Source organism: Apiospora kogelbergensis (assembly GCF_038363985.1).
Source record: "Apiospora kogelbergensis strain CBS 113332 chromosome Unknown utg000012l_segment0_segment0, whole genome shotgun sequence".
NCBI lineage: Eukaryota > Fungi > Ascomycota > Sordariomycetes > Amphisphaeriales > Apiosporaceae > Apiospora > Apiospora kogelbergensis.
The window spans coordinates 647,503-667,211 of NW_027117429.1; the positions used below are offsets into that span (position 1 = coordinate 647,503).

General features: G+C 54.4%; 3 protein-coding genes across 3 annotated transcripts; all 3 read right to left on the minus strand.

Annotated features, from left to right (window-relative positions):
* Nucleotides 1-426: 426 nt before the first annotated feature.
* Nucleotides 427-1,914, minus strand: PG998_014628 (uncharacterized protein; the record flags this gene model as incomplete). The annotated part of the gene is made up of 1 exon (XM_066881444.1): nucleotides 427-1,914. The coding sequence occupies one exon, from the start codon at nucleotides 1,912-1,914 to the stop codon at nucleotides 427-429; it is 1,488 nt and encodes a 495-aa protein (XP_066723575.1).
* Nucleotides 1,915-3,185: 1,271 nt separating this feature from the next.
* On the minus strand, nucleotides 3,186-4,105 carry PG998_014629 (uncharacterized protein; the record flags this gene model as incomplete). The annotated part of the gene is made up of 2 exons (XM_066881445.1): nucleotides 3,186-3,733; nucleotides 3,988-4,105. The coding sequence occupies 2 exons, from the start codon at nucleotides 4,103-4,105 to the stop codon at nucleotides 3,186-3,188; spliced, it is 666 nt and encodes a 221-aa protein (XP_066723576.1).
* A 13,119-nt stretch (nucleotides 4,106-17,224) lies between these two features.
* PG998_014630 (uncharacterized protein) lies at nucleotides 17,225-18,608 on the minus strand (the record flags this gene model as incomplete). The annotated part of the gene is made up of 2 exons (XM_066881446.1): nucleotides 17,225-18,190; nucleotides 18,243-18,608. The coding sequence occupies 2 exons, from the start codon at nucleotides 18,606-18,608 to the stop codon at nucleotides 17,225-17,227; spliced, it is 1,332 nt and encodes a 443-aa protein (XP_066723577.1).
* Between the last annotated feature and the right edge of the window lie 1,101 nt (nucleotides 18,609-19,709).

Here is a 19,709-nt window from a genome sequence, read left to right on the forward strand (position 1 = left end):
ACGCAGAACGTAGCTCGTATGGTATGGTGCATGTGACGAGAGGGCTAACGCTCCCAGACCCTTACGAGCAAGCGATGTAGAACGATGCCCATTGTGCGTGTAGAGCCTCAAATCTCAATTAGGGGGTACGCATGTTCTAAGTATGGGCTAGCGTAACTACACTGCTACATTCCACTATTGGCTGAAGCGTCTGCTTATGTGGCATGGAGGTCTACTTGGTAGTAATGTTGGGCATTACATGGTTCAAATGTCCATAAGATAAAGCACAAGTACACAGTTAGACTAGGGATAAAAAACACGGCAACCTGGCTTGATATAAAGGTACCATGGGTTGCCTCCAAATTGATATTGAATATGGCCAAGAACAGCCTTCGCCTTCGTTGCTTGAGAACAAATCCTAGACTTTCCACTACACTTTACCCCAGCCTACTGGCGAAGCAACCCGCCCGGATAAGGATCGCCGAGTGCGGCCTTGACAGCGACTACCTCTTCAGTAGATAGCAAGCTCTCCCAAGTAAAGTAGCGACACTCCTCGTCCAGGTGAATATTGCTTGCTCCGTTTACGAGACCAAGCAGGTGCATCCTCTTCCTATCCCAGATAGCGAAGCCCAGCCGGCGAAAGGAATCAAATCGCACACCAGACAGTGGCGAATTATGGAACCTGGCTTTGGGCCATGCGCAGTGATCCTCCATGTGCAACTGGGAAGTCGAAGTAAGCTTGAGCCATACTTGGACACCTGGTGCTTCTTCAAAGAGACAACTTGGTGTCTGGCCCCAACGTCGAGCTTCTGAACTCTCCGGCTTATGCTGCTTGTACAGCTCTCGCAAACGTAGCCTTCCCGGTTCCTTTCTCGTATCCGGCCCCAGAGCTTGGCCTCCGAGCAGCCACTCCACACGCTCCGGAAGCGGAGTGGCAAGTGTTTCAGACATCACCTCCGCTGGTGGGCGGGGCAGCTCATGGTATTGCCGCGCTATGTTTCCCAGACGAGCGGCAGATTTCGTTTCGTTGCTTTGTAAGCTTTGAAGAAATTCTTTGACTGAAAGTATTTCCTCGAATGCGCCACGCTCAGACGGTACGGCAAGGTTGCTCGGTTCAATGAAATCCTCTGGTGCCATCTTGAGAAACATATGCATATCTTCGGAAGGCCAGCGGGTACGAGTAGCACCGTCTTTCTGTAGGACTGCCCGCTGAAGGTCTCCAATGAGCTGCAGGAGCCAAAGTGCCCGCTTGACACGCATCTCTTCCACCCAGCTTGGCGGGCCAGCATCAGATTTCTTCATTGGTTTTCCCACGAACGATCTTTTCCAAGCGGGTAGCCATTGAACCTCTTCGGGGCCGCAGCCAAATGTGTACACGGCGTCGGGACAATACTGCGGCCGGAACTGAGGGCCACGCACGCGAGCGAGGTAAGAGGCCAGACAGGCATGAGTAAGCCTGTTTATGTGACTATGGGTGCTGAGGACCGAGAGCAACACGGCAGGATCGAAACCCACTTGGAGGTCCGTTAACGATCCTATCGTGGTTGATGGTCGCCGAGAATAAAATTTGGGAACCAGAAAGCCATAGCGAAATTCATCGAGAGTATGGAACGGTAAGCCTAGTGTGCGTACAAATACTACGGCACGAACCAATTCTCGGACTGGATGGGCCAGGAGGCCATCGCAGTTGAGGCCATTCAACGCCGCTTCAAAGAGCGCTGGTGCCTGTGTCTGAAACAGGCCCCGTGAACGAGGGCTGGCGCTAACGAGATTGCAGAGTGTTTCAAGGTTGGGTATGTAGAAGAGAATGCACAAAAGGATTTCGGTGGCTAGAGATTCGAAGGCAGGAGGATTCCCGCGATTGCACTCCATGCTCCTATTTGCACAGTCGTCCAGTATCTTCGTGGCGTTGTGTGCTTTGGAGAGAAACAACATTCCTCATAAAGAGTGAATGAGAATAGCCGGACTTGTCACATAGATGCAAGGGGGAAGCTTTGTAGACCCACCGGAACCGAGGACGGATGCAATCATGGCCTGAGAACCAGTAATAGAGAACTGCGAATCCCCCGCATAGACTACCGTCTCGGCTCTTTATCATATGCATTAGGGGCCGAAGGAGTCGATCCATCTTTTTCGCCCCGCACATCCATAATGATCCGTGACGCAACTGCAGCGCCGAACTGCTCGAAGGCCTGCCATTTGTGCCGCCTCGATCAATAGCAGGATGAAAGAGGCTTTCGAGGCAATTAGAAAGACCCTAGGCAGCCTACGATAGGGTATTAGCTACAAAGGTGGCAACTACATGATGTTGGAGGTACAGTACATTAGGACGCGAAATCCGATGACCCATGTCATCCTACTGGCTTAATTCGCCACGCTGTACGATATGCTCTCTCCCTACGCATCTAAGTTCTGGCGATAACAGCTGTAAATAAGTTGTGAAAGTAAATCCTTCACCGGTTCAACTGGTGCTTTCCCTTCTATCAGCAACAGATATCGCCATGATATACTTCTTCCTCGTTCTCGGCATCTCCCATGCTACCTACGCAGTACACTCACCACCTGGTCAACCGGATATGGATGTGAACTTGCAGCCTTTCCTCCGTTCGCACAATTACATTAAGCTAACTTGCCGCCAGAGCTTTAATGGTGGCATGGTATGTCCAATATCCTCTGCCATCACGACCTCGACCTCGAACTCGACCTTCCCACAGTCTCCAGCATCAACAACATCCCTGAGCCAAAGTCCAACTTCCATCAGCACCTCTGGTCAAATTACTAGCGATGGCGTTATCGTCAGCATCAACCCAGCCATATGGCTCTCACCGACTCCGACCATTGCTTGCCAGCCGCCTTGCACCCTCGTACTACCGCCCTGGACTATGGAGGCTCCGATTACAATCAGTCTCCCCCTGCGATTGAAACGATTGACGAGACTTGGGAAACAACCGCGGATGGCTTGACAGGATACGGGAGGTCGACCCTCCTGGTCACCATCACGCTTCCCCGGTTACTACCTCTGTGCTTGACCTCTCGAATATTATCCTCTCCTCCTCGGCACCCACACTGGCGAACATCACAAAGAGCATCACCCTACCGCCGGTGACGCTAACGGAATCTTCTCATGGCATTGTTTGGACTTACCATCCAGCGCCTTACTACATTACCAGACCTTCTCCCCCGCTTGAGAACAGTCCGACCCAAGTCTACATCCAGCCTGGCCCGCCGGGGACACCCTGTCTCGTAGGCTGTGGCAAAGTGTGTCTGATCAATTGCACCGGCGGTGGGCGACGCGGCGGTGGTGGCCTGCCATGCCTTGGCGTGGGTTGTGGTAACAAAGGCCCCAAGAACTGCGTTGGCGGAGGTTGCGCGAACCAACAGGACCCGGACGCCTCAGAGCTGTCGTCGTTGGCTTCGAAGACGTGCGCGACCGAGACACATACCGAGTGCCACCCGGTGTGTACGACATCGCCTTGCTCTACAGTCTGCAACACATACCTTGGCTGCGACTGCACCACGTCCATCGTAACGGACCACTGGGTCTCCTGTGCCGCGACCTCCTGCACTACGACATCTTCCGCGTTGATCACGGGGTGTTTCCTTACGGCGGCGGCGACAACAACTGGCTTGTACTGTCCCCAGATACCGGCGGCTGACCCCAACGAAGGGTCAGGAGACGATGACGAAGGCCTTTCCAGACTTGGTTCTGTCACTACGGTCACCTTCCCCGCTGGTGCCTTGGTAGGGGCCCGCTCTATCGCGATTGATAACAACTATGTCGTGTTCAGCGGCACTGCCTACTTGGTACCCCCTTCACGCGGGCGACGATAACGTCGCTCGGGAGCCACAGAGCCATACTTATACCACGACATGTTGGTCAGAGCATGGCTGTGACTGTCGATTGGTTAAGTATTCCTACCAAAACAGAAACCCCCCCGGTTATAACGATTGGAAGCGATGGCAAGTCAACAAGTGCCCCAACGACCACGGAAACGACCACCAGCCTACCCGAACCGCCAGCAACAGCGAGAACATCGCAGCCTGCCCCGCCTCCAAAGCCGCAGCCAACGGAGACGGCACCGCCTCCGTTACCGTCTCGGTTTGTGTACATCGAATACTGGCTCATGGCGCTGCAAACAGGAGATGAGATGAAGTCTTGGGTTGTTTACACTACCAAGGGCGGAGGACTCGATGTATGCAAGCAGGCAAATGTCGCTGAGTTCCGGACAGACCAGGGTGACCGCACAAAAGCCCATCCGGGTGGTAGCTTCACGTTTCGAGCCTTTGGGATCGATGGGTGCAGGTATACCGGTACAGAATCGACGGTAGGAACTTTGGTTTGCCCTGGCGTGGACCGAATAACATGCATTAAGGATCCGCAGCTCGGCGAGCATTTTCCTTGCGGCCAAGGGGACAATTCGGTATCCCCTAACGTCCGATGCTACTGGTAAACGGGGGAAGTTTTGAATTGAAGCCATCGACCGCATCCGGGCTTATGGGGCCGCGTCACAACTGGCTGTCGGTAGTGCGGTCGCCGCAGAATGCGACCGTGTGATAGCAGCCGTACAACTGGTGCGTGACAGACACGTGACGCAGGTGGTGAGTCATCTATTAAAGATATTTCCATCCAAACCTGCCATCATTCCTTTCCAGTTCGCAGTAGCCGTTCACAGACTCTTACTTCCTGATCTCTGTTTTACCTTCAAAGCCGCAAAACAAAATATGCCACAATGATGGATAACCGCACCCTCTCCCTTCTCTCTACAGCCCCTTTCGGTGTCTCCATAACTTCGGCACACGATGCAAAGACACGACGACAGGTCTGCGCATGCGCCATGGAGTTGAGCGAAGAGATCCGTATGCTTCATGCCATTGTCGCAGAGCTCTCGGCGCGCCTTACGAACATGCAGACGACGTATGCACTGCAATCCCATGCAATACATACGCAACAAGAGCTCATCAACGCCCTCGGAAAGAAGACTACTGTTGCAGGCCGGGTTGCGCCACTGCCGCCAGCATATGAATTGCCACCCTACGACGGTACCATTTCAGCCCGCGCATGGTTGTCGATGCCCGCACAGCAGCCGAGCTCTGTCGCTCCCCAGATCAGCCCACTGATGGAGTTGGCAGAGTCGGCCGAGATGGAAAGTCGCGAGGGAAGTCATGGCAAGCGAGAGGCAAGCCAGGTCTTTTATGCTGAGAACAAACGGCAGAGATATGCATGACTACGCAGCACTTGACGATCTCGACAAGCTAGCACGGAATGTGCTACGTAGTATGGGGGACCTGCCGTAGAATTGTTGGTAGAATATCGGAAATGAAGCTTTACTACCTGTATTGATGGTTGATTATTTTGACTGTGACCATTGCATGGAAGTCATTGTCGCTCGGCCCACGTGCCAAAAGCGCATGAAGCTTGGAGGTGGAAGAAGCAGGTTAAGGGGGTGGCTCTCGTCAGCCACAGGAAAACGCGGCTGTGCCATGTGGGGGCGGACTACCGGTTCAATTACAAGCAAAGCTCAAAACAGCAACAAATGCCATGATCAACTTCTTATCCGACATATCGACGGAATTGAGTAGGCACGAAAACGGCGAATCTTCGTATCGCACTGGCAACCCCCCGCATAACGTACGCGGACGACCGACGACCGACAATACAAGCTGCAATCCAGCACAGCATGGTAGCGAGCACAATGGGGGCGGGGACAAGCTCGCGACTTGAGCACGGCAGCATGACGACAGTTACTACCAAGAACACCAGTTGAGGTGACCGTTTACAAGAGAGACGACAGCAAATCGACCATGATTGATATTCACTGTTTCGAATGACCGTCGAACCCGAAACAGGCACGCCGGCACACAGCGACTCCCTATGGCCCAATCCACTGATATCCAATATCCTCTTGCGAAGCCTTACACCTGATCGAAAAAGGTGTCGTCCAAGGGGTCGGCATCGGCCACGGGGAAGAATCGCTCCAACAGGGATTTCATCTGCGACAACCAGTCCGTGACCCTCTGGGTTTGCTGCAGGAACCTGTATTCGATGTCAGTTGAACGACCTGCGCCAGAATGAACATGGCGACTTACAGACGTTCGACCTTCTGTATGCTGTCCGGGCACTGTGGTCAGATAAGCGCATCGTTGCGACGGCGGTGGAGACCTACAAAGTCGTGAATCTGGCGAGACGTGGGCGTGCGTGAGTAGGAGAGCTCGGCCGTACGGGCGGGGATAGACTTACTTTTCGTTGTGGAGGGCCAGCTCGGACTGGACGGCGTTGAACTTTTCCAGCAGCTCATTCACCTTGTGCAGCAGTTCTTGGGTGTCGCCCGACCTTCTTCGTTTTCAGTACAACGCGCGGACTGGATGTGGAGGGACCTACGGTGGCGGGGAGCTGAAGGGGCCCGGAGTCGTAGCCTTCTTGGTCATCGAAGAAGTTGGGAACGTCTGGAAAGGACAGTGGTTGTTGGTTCGGAGGCTGGAGCTGCGTGGCAGAAGGAGCGACAGTCTTGGGCGCAGGGGCAGGAGCGGGTGCAGGCGCGGGCGCCGTGGTGGCATGGCTTGCTGATGGTCGGGCCCGCCGTGGGTGGCGCGGACGCTGTGCACCGTATCGCTGCGAAGGGAGCATGTCGGCGTGGATGGAAGTGACGGATGAATAGAGGAAGTTACAGGTGAAGGAGAGCAAGGTGGGCGAAGGATAATGGAATATGCAACTCACTGAGAGCCTTGGCCCCAAAACTGGTATTTCTGTGGCCCGATTCGTGCGGTGCTGTAACGAAGCAGCAAGCATAGATGCAAGCCCAGCACGGTTTGGTGGCTGGGCTGTCAGGCGCGGAGTTGGGCTTTCCAATTGGGAAGTACCGATCCATAACCTACACGTATGGGCAGAGGCGACGTTCTGGACAAAGTACGACTTGTGAAGCATAGCCGTGCAAGAGCCGATTAGCAGCATCCGACTCGGAGCAGACGTGGCGGAGGGTCGAAGTGAGCCTGCACCGAAAGCGGCCGACAGCGTGTGATTTCGGATCTTTGGCCTATTCGTGAGCAAGCGGCTCATCTGCAGCTGCCGTCAGTCCGGACTCTACGCGTGGGACGTACCACCGTGTTCTGGCGTGGATTCTGACTCAGAGGCATTCCATCCTATGGTCCTCAGTCGAGCGCCAGATCAGCAGAACGAGATCGACCGGGGCTGGGATCCGGTTCTGGATTAGCACTGCTTCCCACACCCGAGCGGCTCCAGTACCGCTTCCGCCTCCGCGCGTGAACAGCCCTTTCGGTGCTGGTTCTGGGTCGCCGATTTAGACGCTGGATGGCTTCGGCGCGCCACTGATCGACCCGTTCCCGAGCCAGTCTAGATGTCTGCAGAATTGTATGGGCGACATTGTGATCAAGGACCGGAAAGAGCGCGGGAGGATGTTCATACCCTCGGAGAGGCGAAGCAGCAAGGTCTCGCATCGTCGTGGACCAGTTCTGGGGTGCGTCCGTTCCGGCGAAAGTCCATTCGACTTTCGGCCTGCTCAGAGCCGAGCGCAGTCGTTTCCACCCCAGATGAACACGGGCAGACATTGCACTGGCGAACGAGCACGAGCGGTTCCGGCGGCGGCATGTCCACCGCAGTACGCCTTGACGAGTACGTGTTGCCAAACCACATGGATCTATGCAGTCCGTGCTACAATACGAGAGCGAGTGACCGCACGAGCGCGGAATCAGGGCGCAGGGTCATGGAAAACTACGGGCGGCGGCGACGATTTGCCATTCAAGAAGCACGGCGAGGGAAAGGGTAAAGTGCCATGTATGTACGTAAGTATGCACCAATACATTATATTCATCTATTCTATTCGCGTCTCTGCATTGGCTCTGCTCACGGGGTCGGGACTGCCCGATCCGCGCCAACAGGTTCGTAGCCAGCACCACGTACAGGCGCAGAGGCCGGCTTCGCTGGCCGCACTGCCACTAGCAGGTGCAGGGAAAAACCTCGGTACATGAGATGCTCGAATGTAGGAGGAAAACCCGGGTGGCCAAGGCGGGCAGGAGATGACTCGAACTGCGGACGCCAGAGCCAGGCTCGATACCACTCCGCAGGAGATGCTCGACTGGATGGGTGGCAGAGCCCGTTGGATTATCCGGCAGGAGATGACTCGGACTGCCGGAGCCCAACGAAAAACCCAACCCCAAGAGGAAAGTCGTTGAAGGGAGGGCTGCCCCAGGAGGTAATAAGTCGCTGAAAGGAAGGGTGCCTCAGGAGGTAATAAGTCGCTGAAAGGCAGAGCCAACCCCAGACTCTGAAAGGCAGAAGAAAGAAAAAAACCCAACCCCAGGAGGTAGTAAGTCGCTGAAAGGAAGGGTGCCCCAGGAGGTAATAAGTCTCTGAAAGGCAAACCCAACCCCAGGAGGTAGTAAGTCACTGGAGGGAAGGGGGTGATCCAAAAGGATGCACAAGGAAAGAAAGAAGAAAAGAAACCTCGACTGCGCTGGAGAAGGTCGCCTTTATATAATCGTGTCGACGGCTAAGGTCTGTCAAGGTGGGCCCCCTACGTACATGCTGTGTATGGTTCCTGCCCATGTCTTCCGTCTGGCGTTTCGGCTCCTCTACAGACGTCCACTGCCATCCCAGCCACCGCTACGGCACAACCGGCGACATGAGTGACTCTCCTCCAAAGCTGGCTATGCGCCTCTCGGGGAGTGTTTTCTGGTCCCTTCTGCCAGTGTCACGGCTCCAGGATCTACTCCTGCATCTATGTCCCTCTTCGCCTCCTGGGCCATGTTTGTCCCTCCCTCTCTTTTTCCTCTTTTTCTCCCTTGCTCCCTCTCGCTCCCTTTCTTGCTCCGCTCGCCCCTCTCGCCCATTCCTTCGCCCTTGCCCATTCCTTCGCCCTCTCTCGTTCCCTCGTCTCTCTCGTTCCCTCGTCTCTCTCGTTCCCTCGTCTCTCTCGTTCCCTCTCCTCCCACTTCCCCTCGTTCCGCCTCTCTCTTTTCTCTGCCCTTCTTTACTTCACGTCAAACTTTTGCTGCCACTACGCTTACCTACTTTACGCTCAGTGTCTGATACACCTCACTCTCGTATTCCATCATTAGGCTACTCCACCATCACATTATCAGCCAGCGAAATAGGCCCGCCGTCGCACGATGCGCTTAACGCCGGCTGCGTGACTCAAATTCCCCAACAGTATCCGGCCGCAATCCCTACAACCTCGAGGCGCGACGGCCGCCATTTCTCGGCCGCAACGGAACGGAATACATTCTACGCGGGGGATTTGATCGGAGGCCGCAAGGCCACAGCCACCATGGTCCGGCTGTTCACATACCAGGGCGAGTGACCCAATTTCTAAGTAGCAATGCAGGAGATTTGGCCAGCTACGCCGGAGTTCGCATGTTACTCTGCTATCCCTCTACTAGCGCCCTTCGAAGATGTCGCATGGCGTCCTACCCATTTTGCTCGGCTCTTCTGCCATAGTGACTGCAAGTAGACCAATGGCTGCCTGAACGGACTGGGGTGACTGGCTCCGATGTTGGCTCGTTCTGATTCCTAACTAATGCACCTTGACGGCCGATTTCTCTGCGATTTGTTTCCTAGAGTATCCACGCGCCTGCACTGATTGACTAGTGGCGATGGGTACAATGGGGCTTCTGTATGCTCCATTTACCCCGGCCATGGCTTGCTAGTGGGACTTGTCGCGACCCATAAGATAGCCCTGCCAGCAAAGTCGCCCCGCACCCAAATGGGTCGGTCAGAGCAGAAGCCGGCCCGAGTAGTCCAGTTAACTCTAATGCAACTTCCATTCTCTTGCCTCCAACATAGTGACGAAATAACAACAATGACAGCCCGGATGATGAACAGTCGAGCAGCTGCTGAGGGTGAAGCTCCAAGCCGCTTCGTTAGTGTTCTACTCGTACAGCGCCATACCGCAACACGATGATCGACCCAATGATTGATCGTCACTGGATGCAGGCATAACCGTGACGGCCGCTGATTGGGTTCCGGCTACGTGGAACGCAATTTCGCGGCCAGCATCAGCGTGCCACTATTTCCGGCTGGCTCGGCCTGGAAGGATTCCAGCTTACCTTGGCACGATGAAACCATGACCATACGGGAGAAAACAATACTCGGCACGAGTCGCGCGAAAGAGATAACCGGAATGCCGCTGCTACATGTCCTACGTACCCAACGCTTGCTTACCGATACGGACTAATAATTCACCGGCAGCACTACGGTACAACGCCCCAGGCTACCACAGCTGTTGGTGTGCCAGACCCGACATTAGCATATGGTCTTTTTCCATTTTCAGTCCAGTCAACCTCGGGACTCCGTATCTTGACAAGTGAGGGCACGGATATACCGGATATACCCGATAAGATACGGTAAGGTGGTAAAGGTAGGGCACGAACTTGGCCAACAAACAAGCTAGGTCGGTCATCTTGAATGTGCACGGCATCCAAGTACAGGGGGCTTCCCCGCTCAAGGATCAGGTAGGTGACTGGGGCACGGGTACCGCATAGAAGGCAGATCCAGCGTAAGAGGGCAACCAAGCAATAGGGCCAAGCCCGTGCTTGGAACACCAATTCAAGCGAATGCAGACCAAGACCACACCTCTCATGACACAGTGGTCAGATTACGGACGAAAGCACAGGTAAGCGAATAAGCATCCAATTGAACATCTGCAACGCGCCTACGCGCCTACGTCTCGAAAAGTCCCGAAGCACCGCGTCTAGCATCAGCACCTCACACCCTGGGCAAGACCAGATACGAGCCCGCCATGAAGACTGCACATCAGCGGCGATCCCACCGATTGTTGTACGTCCTATCCTTGGTTTTCGCGAGCCAACATCCCAAACCCTTCCCCATCCCTTCCCAATCCCTTCCCAACATAAGCGTAATCTCTGCTAGCGCGACATAAGCGCTGACACACCATTGAAAATCACACCATAATCGGTAGGAAGGGTAACCCAGACCCGTCGAGGCGCCTTCGTTCGGACCGAGCAGGAGTTGGCTCGCCGCATACCCTGGACCAGCATTTCGCCATAGCCATCCTCGTCAAGCCGCCCTACGAGCGCTGGCAACCAGCGCGAGGTTCCGTGCCTCCCGACGAGACATTCGAACGTGCAGGCCTGTGCGAAAGCGGCTTCGAGGGCTGCGATAGATATGCCTACCATAGGACACCCATTCGTCGCACTGAACTGTCGTCGATGAGTGGTCCCTTCCATATAATCGGTCAGCTATGAACCGTGTCACAACCCTAACTCCGTCGGTGGTCAAGTCGCTGCGTCTCGTCTCGGCGATGCATGTTGCTACTGCTCGATTGTCGGGTGCTTGTCGGTTGCTCGGGATCCCGAAGGGAGGAATGTGTCCCGACAGATTGGGTCGCCCGGCAAGGGAAGCAAAGTGGCATTTATAACTGCAGGAAAAGCTCAACAAAGTGGGCTGAGCATGGAGCTAGCTTGCGTTCAGCTGGTCCCAGACCCACCCGACAAGCCAATGAGCGTTCGACCTGTACCCGTCAAGTGCTCGCAGCTGTTTGGACATCGTGCCAGTGCGCGAGACCGCCTTTGATTGTCATACCCATAATCCAGTCGATTGACTGCCACTGTCAGAGGACCGTCACACTCGAAGTCGTCCGGAGCGGTCTATCTGAACCCAATGAGCTTGGCGGAGGTCAGACTTGGGCGACGACAACTGTCGCCGTAGTCGCTGTAGTCGCTTGGTTGGCTCGCAGTTGTGATCGAGCCACCATGAGCAAAAACGCAAGCCGCTTCAAGATTACTGTACCGTACCGAGCTTGTACTACTCACTGCTTCGTATCTTCTCAGCGTCGGTGTCGCCTCTACCTGCCAGCCAGGAATAGCGGGGTTTCCTGGAAGCCAGCGTCTACCGTGGCGGCTGGAAGTGACCCGGCCAACTTGCGGAGAGGCCGAGGAGCGAATCCGCATCCGCTCGACCAGAGAAGTTGAACGGGAGCCGACAGTACGAGAGAACTAGGAGTTGCGATGATTCAGAGCCATGACAAAAGGGCCTTGTCACCGTAGTCTCCAAGTATCCAATTTTTGACGTATTCGCAATGGAACCAGAATTACTCAGTGGCAAACCGTACTCTCTTTTTGCCGCATCAGCGCGAAGAGGCCCACGGATTGTTTCCAGTCCTAAGTTCTGTTGGCCCTTGCTGTCGCATGGATGTGGAAAAGCTCTTTTTCTCTTGCTTGGGCTAGTCCAGTCCTTATGACGTACTCCCGGCGTTCAAGGGCAGCCGAAATGCATCTGGTCGTACTCGTATATCGTTCTGGAGTAGTACGAGGTCACTGTACGCCGAATCTCTCGTGCTGCTGTTCTGGTTCGTACTTTCCCGTATCTCTGGGTAAGGCACACCCATTTGGCGTCGTTTCCTGACGATACTACCGAAAGCTACTCTGATATTCCAGGCTTCGTACCTCGAGGTCCAGTAACCAGAAGTGACCAGCGCAATACAATACAGTACCCAACCTGCCATTGAAGGGTTGGCCATTTGCGAAGCTACCGATTTCTCAATTAGGAAGTGCTTCTTGGCAGCCGGTCTCACCATGTTGCGTCAAATTCCATGCCGGCGTGGCTATGGTCCCGTATGGGCCCCTCGTAGTTGCCGAAGTGCTTCTATGACTCTGCGGTTTGGGCTAGACCGGTCCTGTTCACGACAGGCAGCCGAAACGCATCTGGTTCTCCCAGGTACTCAAATAGTATCATGTGCTCATTGTACCCGAAAGCCTCAACGCAGCTCTTCTGGTTCGTACCTACCAGTATCGTAGCTCAGCTATCTGCACTTGTTTCTGGCCATGCTACCTGAAGCTACTTCCAGTCCTATTGGGTTCGTACCTCAAGGTACGGTCGTCAAAAGAGGCCGGTGCAGTACTGACGGTGTGACTTACATGCAGTTCATCTTGCGAAGCTAGACTCTCGATCAGGAAATGCTTTTTTCGTAGTCGGTTCAAAGTTATCTCTCCAGCTCTGTGTCGTTAAGCGGCGCTAGGGCAGATGTCGACCTCAGGATGCAGAGCTGCCGATGGCGCCGCCGGTCCAAATGAGCAAAGCCAGGGGACAGCAGCGCCGATATTGTTGTGTTCCATTGTTGGCCGTGTCGCACTTGCTGGCTCACACGAGGCACTCTGGGGGTCCTCCAATTCCCACCGAGTAGTATGCAGAAATGATACTGGGAGGCCCAACTACCATCCTGGTCCGCACGACCGTAGTCTCTTATTGAACCTTCCCGAAGTGCGCCGATTTCAAATGGAACCAGAGCCTGATGTTCCCCCGCTCCGCTTGTACTGTTCCGGCCCAGGGAGGCAGGTGACCTTGGAGCCAGTGTCATCCAGCGGCTGCTCTCTTTCTGCTGCTTTCTTTCTGCTGCGTTCCGTCGAAATTCGAATACCCTCCTGGGCTGTTTCCGGTCCTGGCTTTCCTCGTTCCCCGCACCTGTTGGCGTACTATTGGGGTGCAGAGCCGGAAGAGTAGCAATGGCGCATTAGTGCGACTAGCGGGTCAGGTCCCTTGAACACACCATCATTAGCGTGGCGCCGTTTCGCGACCCCGCGCCTTCAGGGCCAACTGCCCAATCTTCCTGCTGCGCAAGAACTTCTCAAGACACGCCGAAGAGAAGTTGGCTCGGGATCCTCTCGCCAACATGGGTTCGGAACCGGAATAGCAGCTCCCCTGGCGGCGTTCGCCCAACTCGAGCCCATCATGCCATCCCCATTTGACACCCGCAAGCCAAGCGTAACTATATCTACCGTTACGCGGGACGCTATTGTAGCTCTATGGACACGCCACGAATATACCCCAAGAGGGTCCAGCAAGTTGCCCGAACCGTAGTAGTAGCTAGGCCTTCGCCATGGCCCACACCAAGGCGCAGAAAGACAAGGTCCGCAAGAGCGGCTTGTCGCTGCAGAACAAGACAAAAGACCTCGGGCGGTACTGCGACGTCTTCAGCGCGCTTGCGTACTGGAACCCGACACACGAGCGGATGGAGACGGCGATGCACATCCCACGCGGGCAGCGCGTGCCGGACCTCAACAGGATTGTCCGTCCCCATGTCCCGGTTACCGTTCCTTCGAGTGTACCCAGCTCTGTTACTGACAGCCGCAGTTTCGACGATCAGCCGCGTGCCACGCGAGGCCGAGCCACGGCCGAGCGACACGATCGAGCGGCCAAGTCGAAGTCATCCATCTCGAGGCCCAGGCGGACGCCAGCGATGACGCGAATGCCGTTGCTGGCATAGACAGCGACGCGGATGCCGAGTACGAAACCGATCCCGAGTATGTTGCAGCAGTTCCCGCTGCCGCGGCGGAGCCTCTGTCTGTCTACGACGTCATCCCCGATGAGGATGGCGGGACTGTCATTCCCAACAGTCCCATGAGACAGAAGGGTCCGAGGCAGCTGTCTTCGCCGCGAAGACCGCAAGGTAAGCATGATTCTCGTCTATTGACTACATAGTCGACTGACCGTTGACGCTCACAGCAGGCACTCCAGGTTCCCTACCGACGGTGGAGCGGCAGCCCGGCCGTACCGAGCCTAGCTCCACGACGAACACTGCACCAACCGCGGCGACGAATGCAGGCGCCCGGCCAGCACCCACAAGATACGCCGACCACGGCGCGATGGATGCGTCGCTGCAGAGAGCTGTGCGTTTGGACAGCCGGGTGCCAGCTAGAAGACCCTTGGCGCCGATTATGACGGCACAACCACGACAATGCTCTCCCAGAATGGTGGGAAACTGTGCAAAGCTGTCGCAGGCAGGCCGTCCAAGAGGATCTGTGCAGAATGGGGCGAGTCACGCGCCAGACTACTACAAGGACTATAGACGCAAGTTGCAGCGGGACACATTGGCAAAGAAGATGGTGGGAATGCTGGAGGACCTTCGGACGAGTCTCAGCGGCATGCAGTTCGGATGAAGACGTGGCACATGTTAATGCGTCAAATATCACACGGCAACTCTGTGTATGCTTATGTGGAAGCATGTTTTCAGTTCTAGTTCAGTACAGTAACCAACAATCTAACGCTACTGTCGTCCCTTCTGCGCTCCCGTGATCCCTTGGTCCTAGCCTCCACGGTGATTCTGGTGGGAAGAGATTGCACACGACGTACGGCCGGCGCACTCCCCATTCAACTCGGGGGAGTTGGGAACATCCCTGCAGCGGATGGCAAAAAGGCATTCCCAAGTATCCTCCAGATAGCTGTCCTTAGTGTCTACTGACTTGAAGTTAATTACTTTGTTTTCTGGGGTAGTTCCTCCTATCACGTTCTTGCGATGGATCTAGATGCGAGGTGTGGGCTGGATTCATCGATCGTTCCAGTCCTAATTTCAACACCGACCCCAACATTCCTACATTAAAATGTACTCGAGGCTCGTCTTTTCATCATTCCGTATTCCCCATGCATCCATGGAGGCCTCGTCCGGCCCCCGACCCTTGCCTGAATCCACGGCCGGCTCTTGGGAAAAGCTCAGAGCAAGAGACGCTGAGCAGGATCTCCAGCGGAGGGGCTCCTATATCGAGGCGGAACTCCCCGATGTCCTTTTATAGCGGGGCCGCCTGCATCCGTTTCCTGTGCCAAGATCGCCGGGGGCATATTTGGCGTCTCTACTGAGGAATCCCCAGCGTCCCCTTCTTGGTCATGCATCCCTTCCATTTCCTGGTGTAAGCCTATGGTATGCCCATTGCCCAAGCCAGACCACTCCGTAAACTCCGTTCGTGTAATTCATTGAGTTGACCGGAACCCTGTTATCCAGTGCTCAAGACAAGTGTTCTGCATTAAGAATGACCATCTCAGTTCTGTATCATCCAGTTTTGTACAGTACAACAAATAGACACTTTTGACGTGTCTCGCCGCTCTAGCCGGCCGACCGCTAAGCAAGCGTACCCTACCTACTAAGCCTCGCCATCGTCAAGAAACGGTCCAAACTTCGTTTCCAAGCGGCTGAGAACCGCAGCTTTCACACCCTCTTGCGAGTATCCCTGAAAGAATGGATGATACTCGACGAAACGGTGTGAGATTCGCTTAGGCCCAAGAAGTCGGCCGATTTGGTGGTAGAATCGACTGTGCCGATTAAAATAGGCGTACACTTTTTTGGCGAATGCCGGTGGAGTCCTTGACATGACCGACCTCTACCAATTTAGATCTCGCTTCAGTAGGTACGACTACTCGTGTGCGTCCTGGTTGGCGCCGCGTGCAGCTCAATTTGTTGGAGCTCTGGGCACGCTGGAGGCGCTTGGATGGGACTGGCCGCGGGTTTGGATGAGGTCGAGGCTCCCGTTGCCGTCTGCTCCTAGCAGTGGACGGGGTCAGTACCTTTTGACGCGTCCTAGCGATCGTACCCAGATATATCACGTCGTCATCGGCGACCATCGTAGGTATGAGCTGATCTAGAAGAGGCATGTTACAAAACCGCGCTGGTATCATGTGCATTGACACGCCTATACAGAAGGCTATGGGTAGGGGGAAACGCACTCGAGCGGTGTTGAAGAAGTTCAATTAGTGGGTAGATGGGTAGATCAAAGGCTTACTGTAGCTAGAAGAATGGGGTATCACCTACGCGCTGCTTGACCCACTGCCGACGATGGTGACCCCGCACTTAACAACCCCCAACCCCCAACCCCCCGCCCCGGGGCTCCATCTCGTCTGCCACGACTACCACCGGTGGGGGATCATCAACCTATGTTTGCTGTGACCGCTGTTGTAGGGACAATGGGGGACTAACACCTGTGAGTAACAGTTTCTGGAACTGCATCTTTGATTTAGTCCACCTTACTACTCCCCACCACTAACCTTACAGTAGGTGGCGGATACTGCTTTTCCTAGGTCATAGAGTTTCCTTAGTGCAAGGCAACGTATTTGGCTTGTAGGTGATGCAGAGGGAGGGAGTCGCGGGGGCGCCCTACAACTTCGCCTAATGCTAACGGTGACATACTGTGATCATGCCGTCTCCCCCCGCAGCCCGAGCCCGAAGAAACGACAACGACGACAGCCCGATGCGGACGACTACAATGGTGGCTCGGCACCCGAATACACGCGCTCTGCACCAAGTTCCGACCGAAAAAGCCCGGAGGAGACAGCTGCGACTCCGCGACCCCTGCGAGGGCGCACCATCACAATTCACACCACTACTGGCCGCATCGCCATCATCCCAATCAGTTTGAAATCAGAGAAAGCGAGTGCGGCCCTCAGTGCCGTGGAGACAGGCGATCAGCACGAATTGCGGCTAGGAGCTAATGAAACTATGAGCACCGCTGGCTACTCCACGGCGCCCCACGGCATCCTTGCTGGATGTTGTAGTTTGCTTCCATCAGTCATGCTTCCGTCCTCGATTTTGGCATCTGCGAGACATGAACCAAGTGAATACTCTTGCTCCAACAGCTTCAACTCTATTTCTCCCATCAAACGCTCATACTCTTTGGTGTCAATGCTCTGGTCATAGGCCTCTATGGCCCGTTCAATAAGAGCGTCCCTTTGAAGCATCAAGCCCTTGTATGATTGAAGGCTACGAGCGACAGAAAGCCACACAGCTTGTTGTTGGAGTAAATGGCGCTTTTCCTTCTTCAAATTCTCTCTTTCCATAATATTTCTGCGTTGGAGAGCCTGGTAAAATGCATCTCGATTGTGCTTTAGTTCTTGTTGCAAGACAAGTAGATGTCTCTTGGCCATTGATGGGTCTGTCAAGATACGGTCGACTGCCGTTTTCTTCATGTGATTCTTGCCACCAGGTATACACTCCGTCGCAGCAAGGCGATATATGCTATGTGCGCTGAAGCTCGGTAAGTTATAAGGTGGAGGGGGCATCGCGGAAATATCAGACACGGGGTTTGTACGGCTTTCCGGATCAAGAAGCACGCGTGCGGTTGTAAAAGACACTGCCTCCGGAGAGTGCATTGAGCCGACAGCAAATTTTGAAGATCTGCAATCTCGAGAGCGCTGCAACAAATGGGGCTCGGATCGATGGAGGCCAAGGGACCTATCTTTGGGATTTGCCATATGTTTAGTAGGCAAGGGGAGCATCTCCGAGGATGATGGTTCAATGGTTTCGGTTTGCGAGAGCTTCTTGTTAAATGGTGTTGTAAGAGCATCTTGTATCTCAAGCTTCCGTTTCTTGGGGATATTGGGTGTACTTTCCACCGAAACATACTCTTCAGCCGAGAATTTACTGTCCTGGGCAGAGCAGTTGGTAAGTCGACCAAGTTCGCATCCGTCGTGGCGCTTTTTCTTGATTCGGTTATATTAGTGAAACGTCCTATTCTAGAGTTTATACACTCACTGCGGCTTCGGGGCTACCAGTGATGGGAATTGATACGGAGTCGTCATAGCCAGTCAGATCAATGACTTCTAGAGAATCGTAATCGTCTGTAGGCTTTTTCCAATGGCTAGTGGCATCCGAAGACTCGGTAGATCTCGAGCCAGTGCTTTCCCCTTGTGTTTGCTTCGTCGAAGTCAATGCCGGCCGGTTATGGTGTACATTTCCTTGCACCAGCACTAAAGATCTTCTTTTCGATGTTGAACTTGGTACTAAGCGACCCATCTTCCCAATTGACGTTTCCGATTCCGCTTTTAGCCGGATTTCCGTAAATGTGTTATAGAAATTGCCGATGCGTCTGCGTCCTCGCTTGGTTGGTACGATCGTCATTGCAGGCGACGAGTAAATATGGAAGGCGATTATTTACTGGGTACATCGGCATAACGCTAGTAGGTCATGTGACTAATTTGCTACTGGGTAGCTTCTGGGCGCCCGATGTATACTGAGTATCTATTATCAAGCCATTGAAAAACGTTTTAGTTAACATTGATGCTTATTTTGACGTCTGATAGATAATGGAGATGAATAATAATAAAACGGGTCAACCATTTACTAGTGGTCTCGGCTGTCGGGTGGCGAATTGTCAGCGAGAATTGGAAGAATAAAAATTCGATACTGTATCCCAACGCTAAAAGAACAAAAGGAGCCGAGCACTTCGACCTCTCCAGGATCACAACAGCCGCTAACAGGTATTGAGTCAAGGGAGCCGATTTCGACTCAGCTAGCGCTGAGGCGACGGCCGCCAATGCCAACCAACCCTACAACAGATTCCCAGAGTCCAAACTGCCTCGACCTACAGCTTCTCCAAAGCATCCCTGATTACGCCTACGCAACCCAGACTGAGATGCAGTACGAGCGTCCAGTTACGAAGCATGGCAATTGCGCTGCCGAGCGCGCAAAGCGGCTCAAATGATTTCAGGGGTCGATTTTGAGCTGGCACGCACGCCGACAATGCCCTACGCTGGGTATACTTTACGCCGATTATAAAGCCCAAACGCAGGACCTCGTCCGGTTCAAGACAATCAGACTCATCGCCCTCGTTCTACGCACCCGAAATCGCCATTCAGAAAACAAGTAGATGCGATTCATGGCAGTCTACGGCATGGCCGACAGTTGTTACGAATACGATGCTAGCGAGGAAGAGGTGTGCGTCACTCCAAAGCCTCTGTCAGAGTCACGCCTTCCGCACCATCATGACGCTCGACACGTTCTCGACACAACCGATGAAATCAGCGCGATCTTGATGCAAAAGCTCGAGGGCTTTCAGGAAGACTTGCGGTTATACCAGTGGGAGAAGAGCCGTAGCTGTGATGAGTTACAAGACATGAAGAACGAGATGACGCAGGAGCTGTACATGGCCAAGGGACAGGTGCTGGAAGAGCTCGCGTCCGCAACGATGGGGAGGATGGAGGGGGTGGAGGTGTGCCTGCC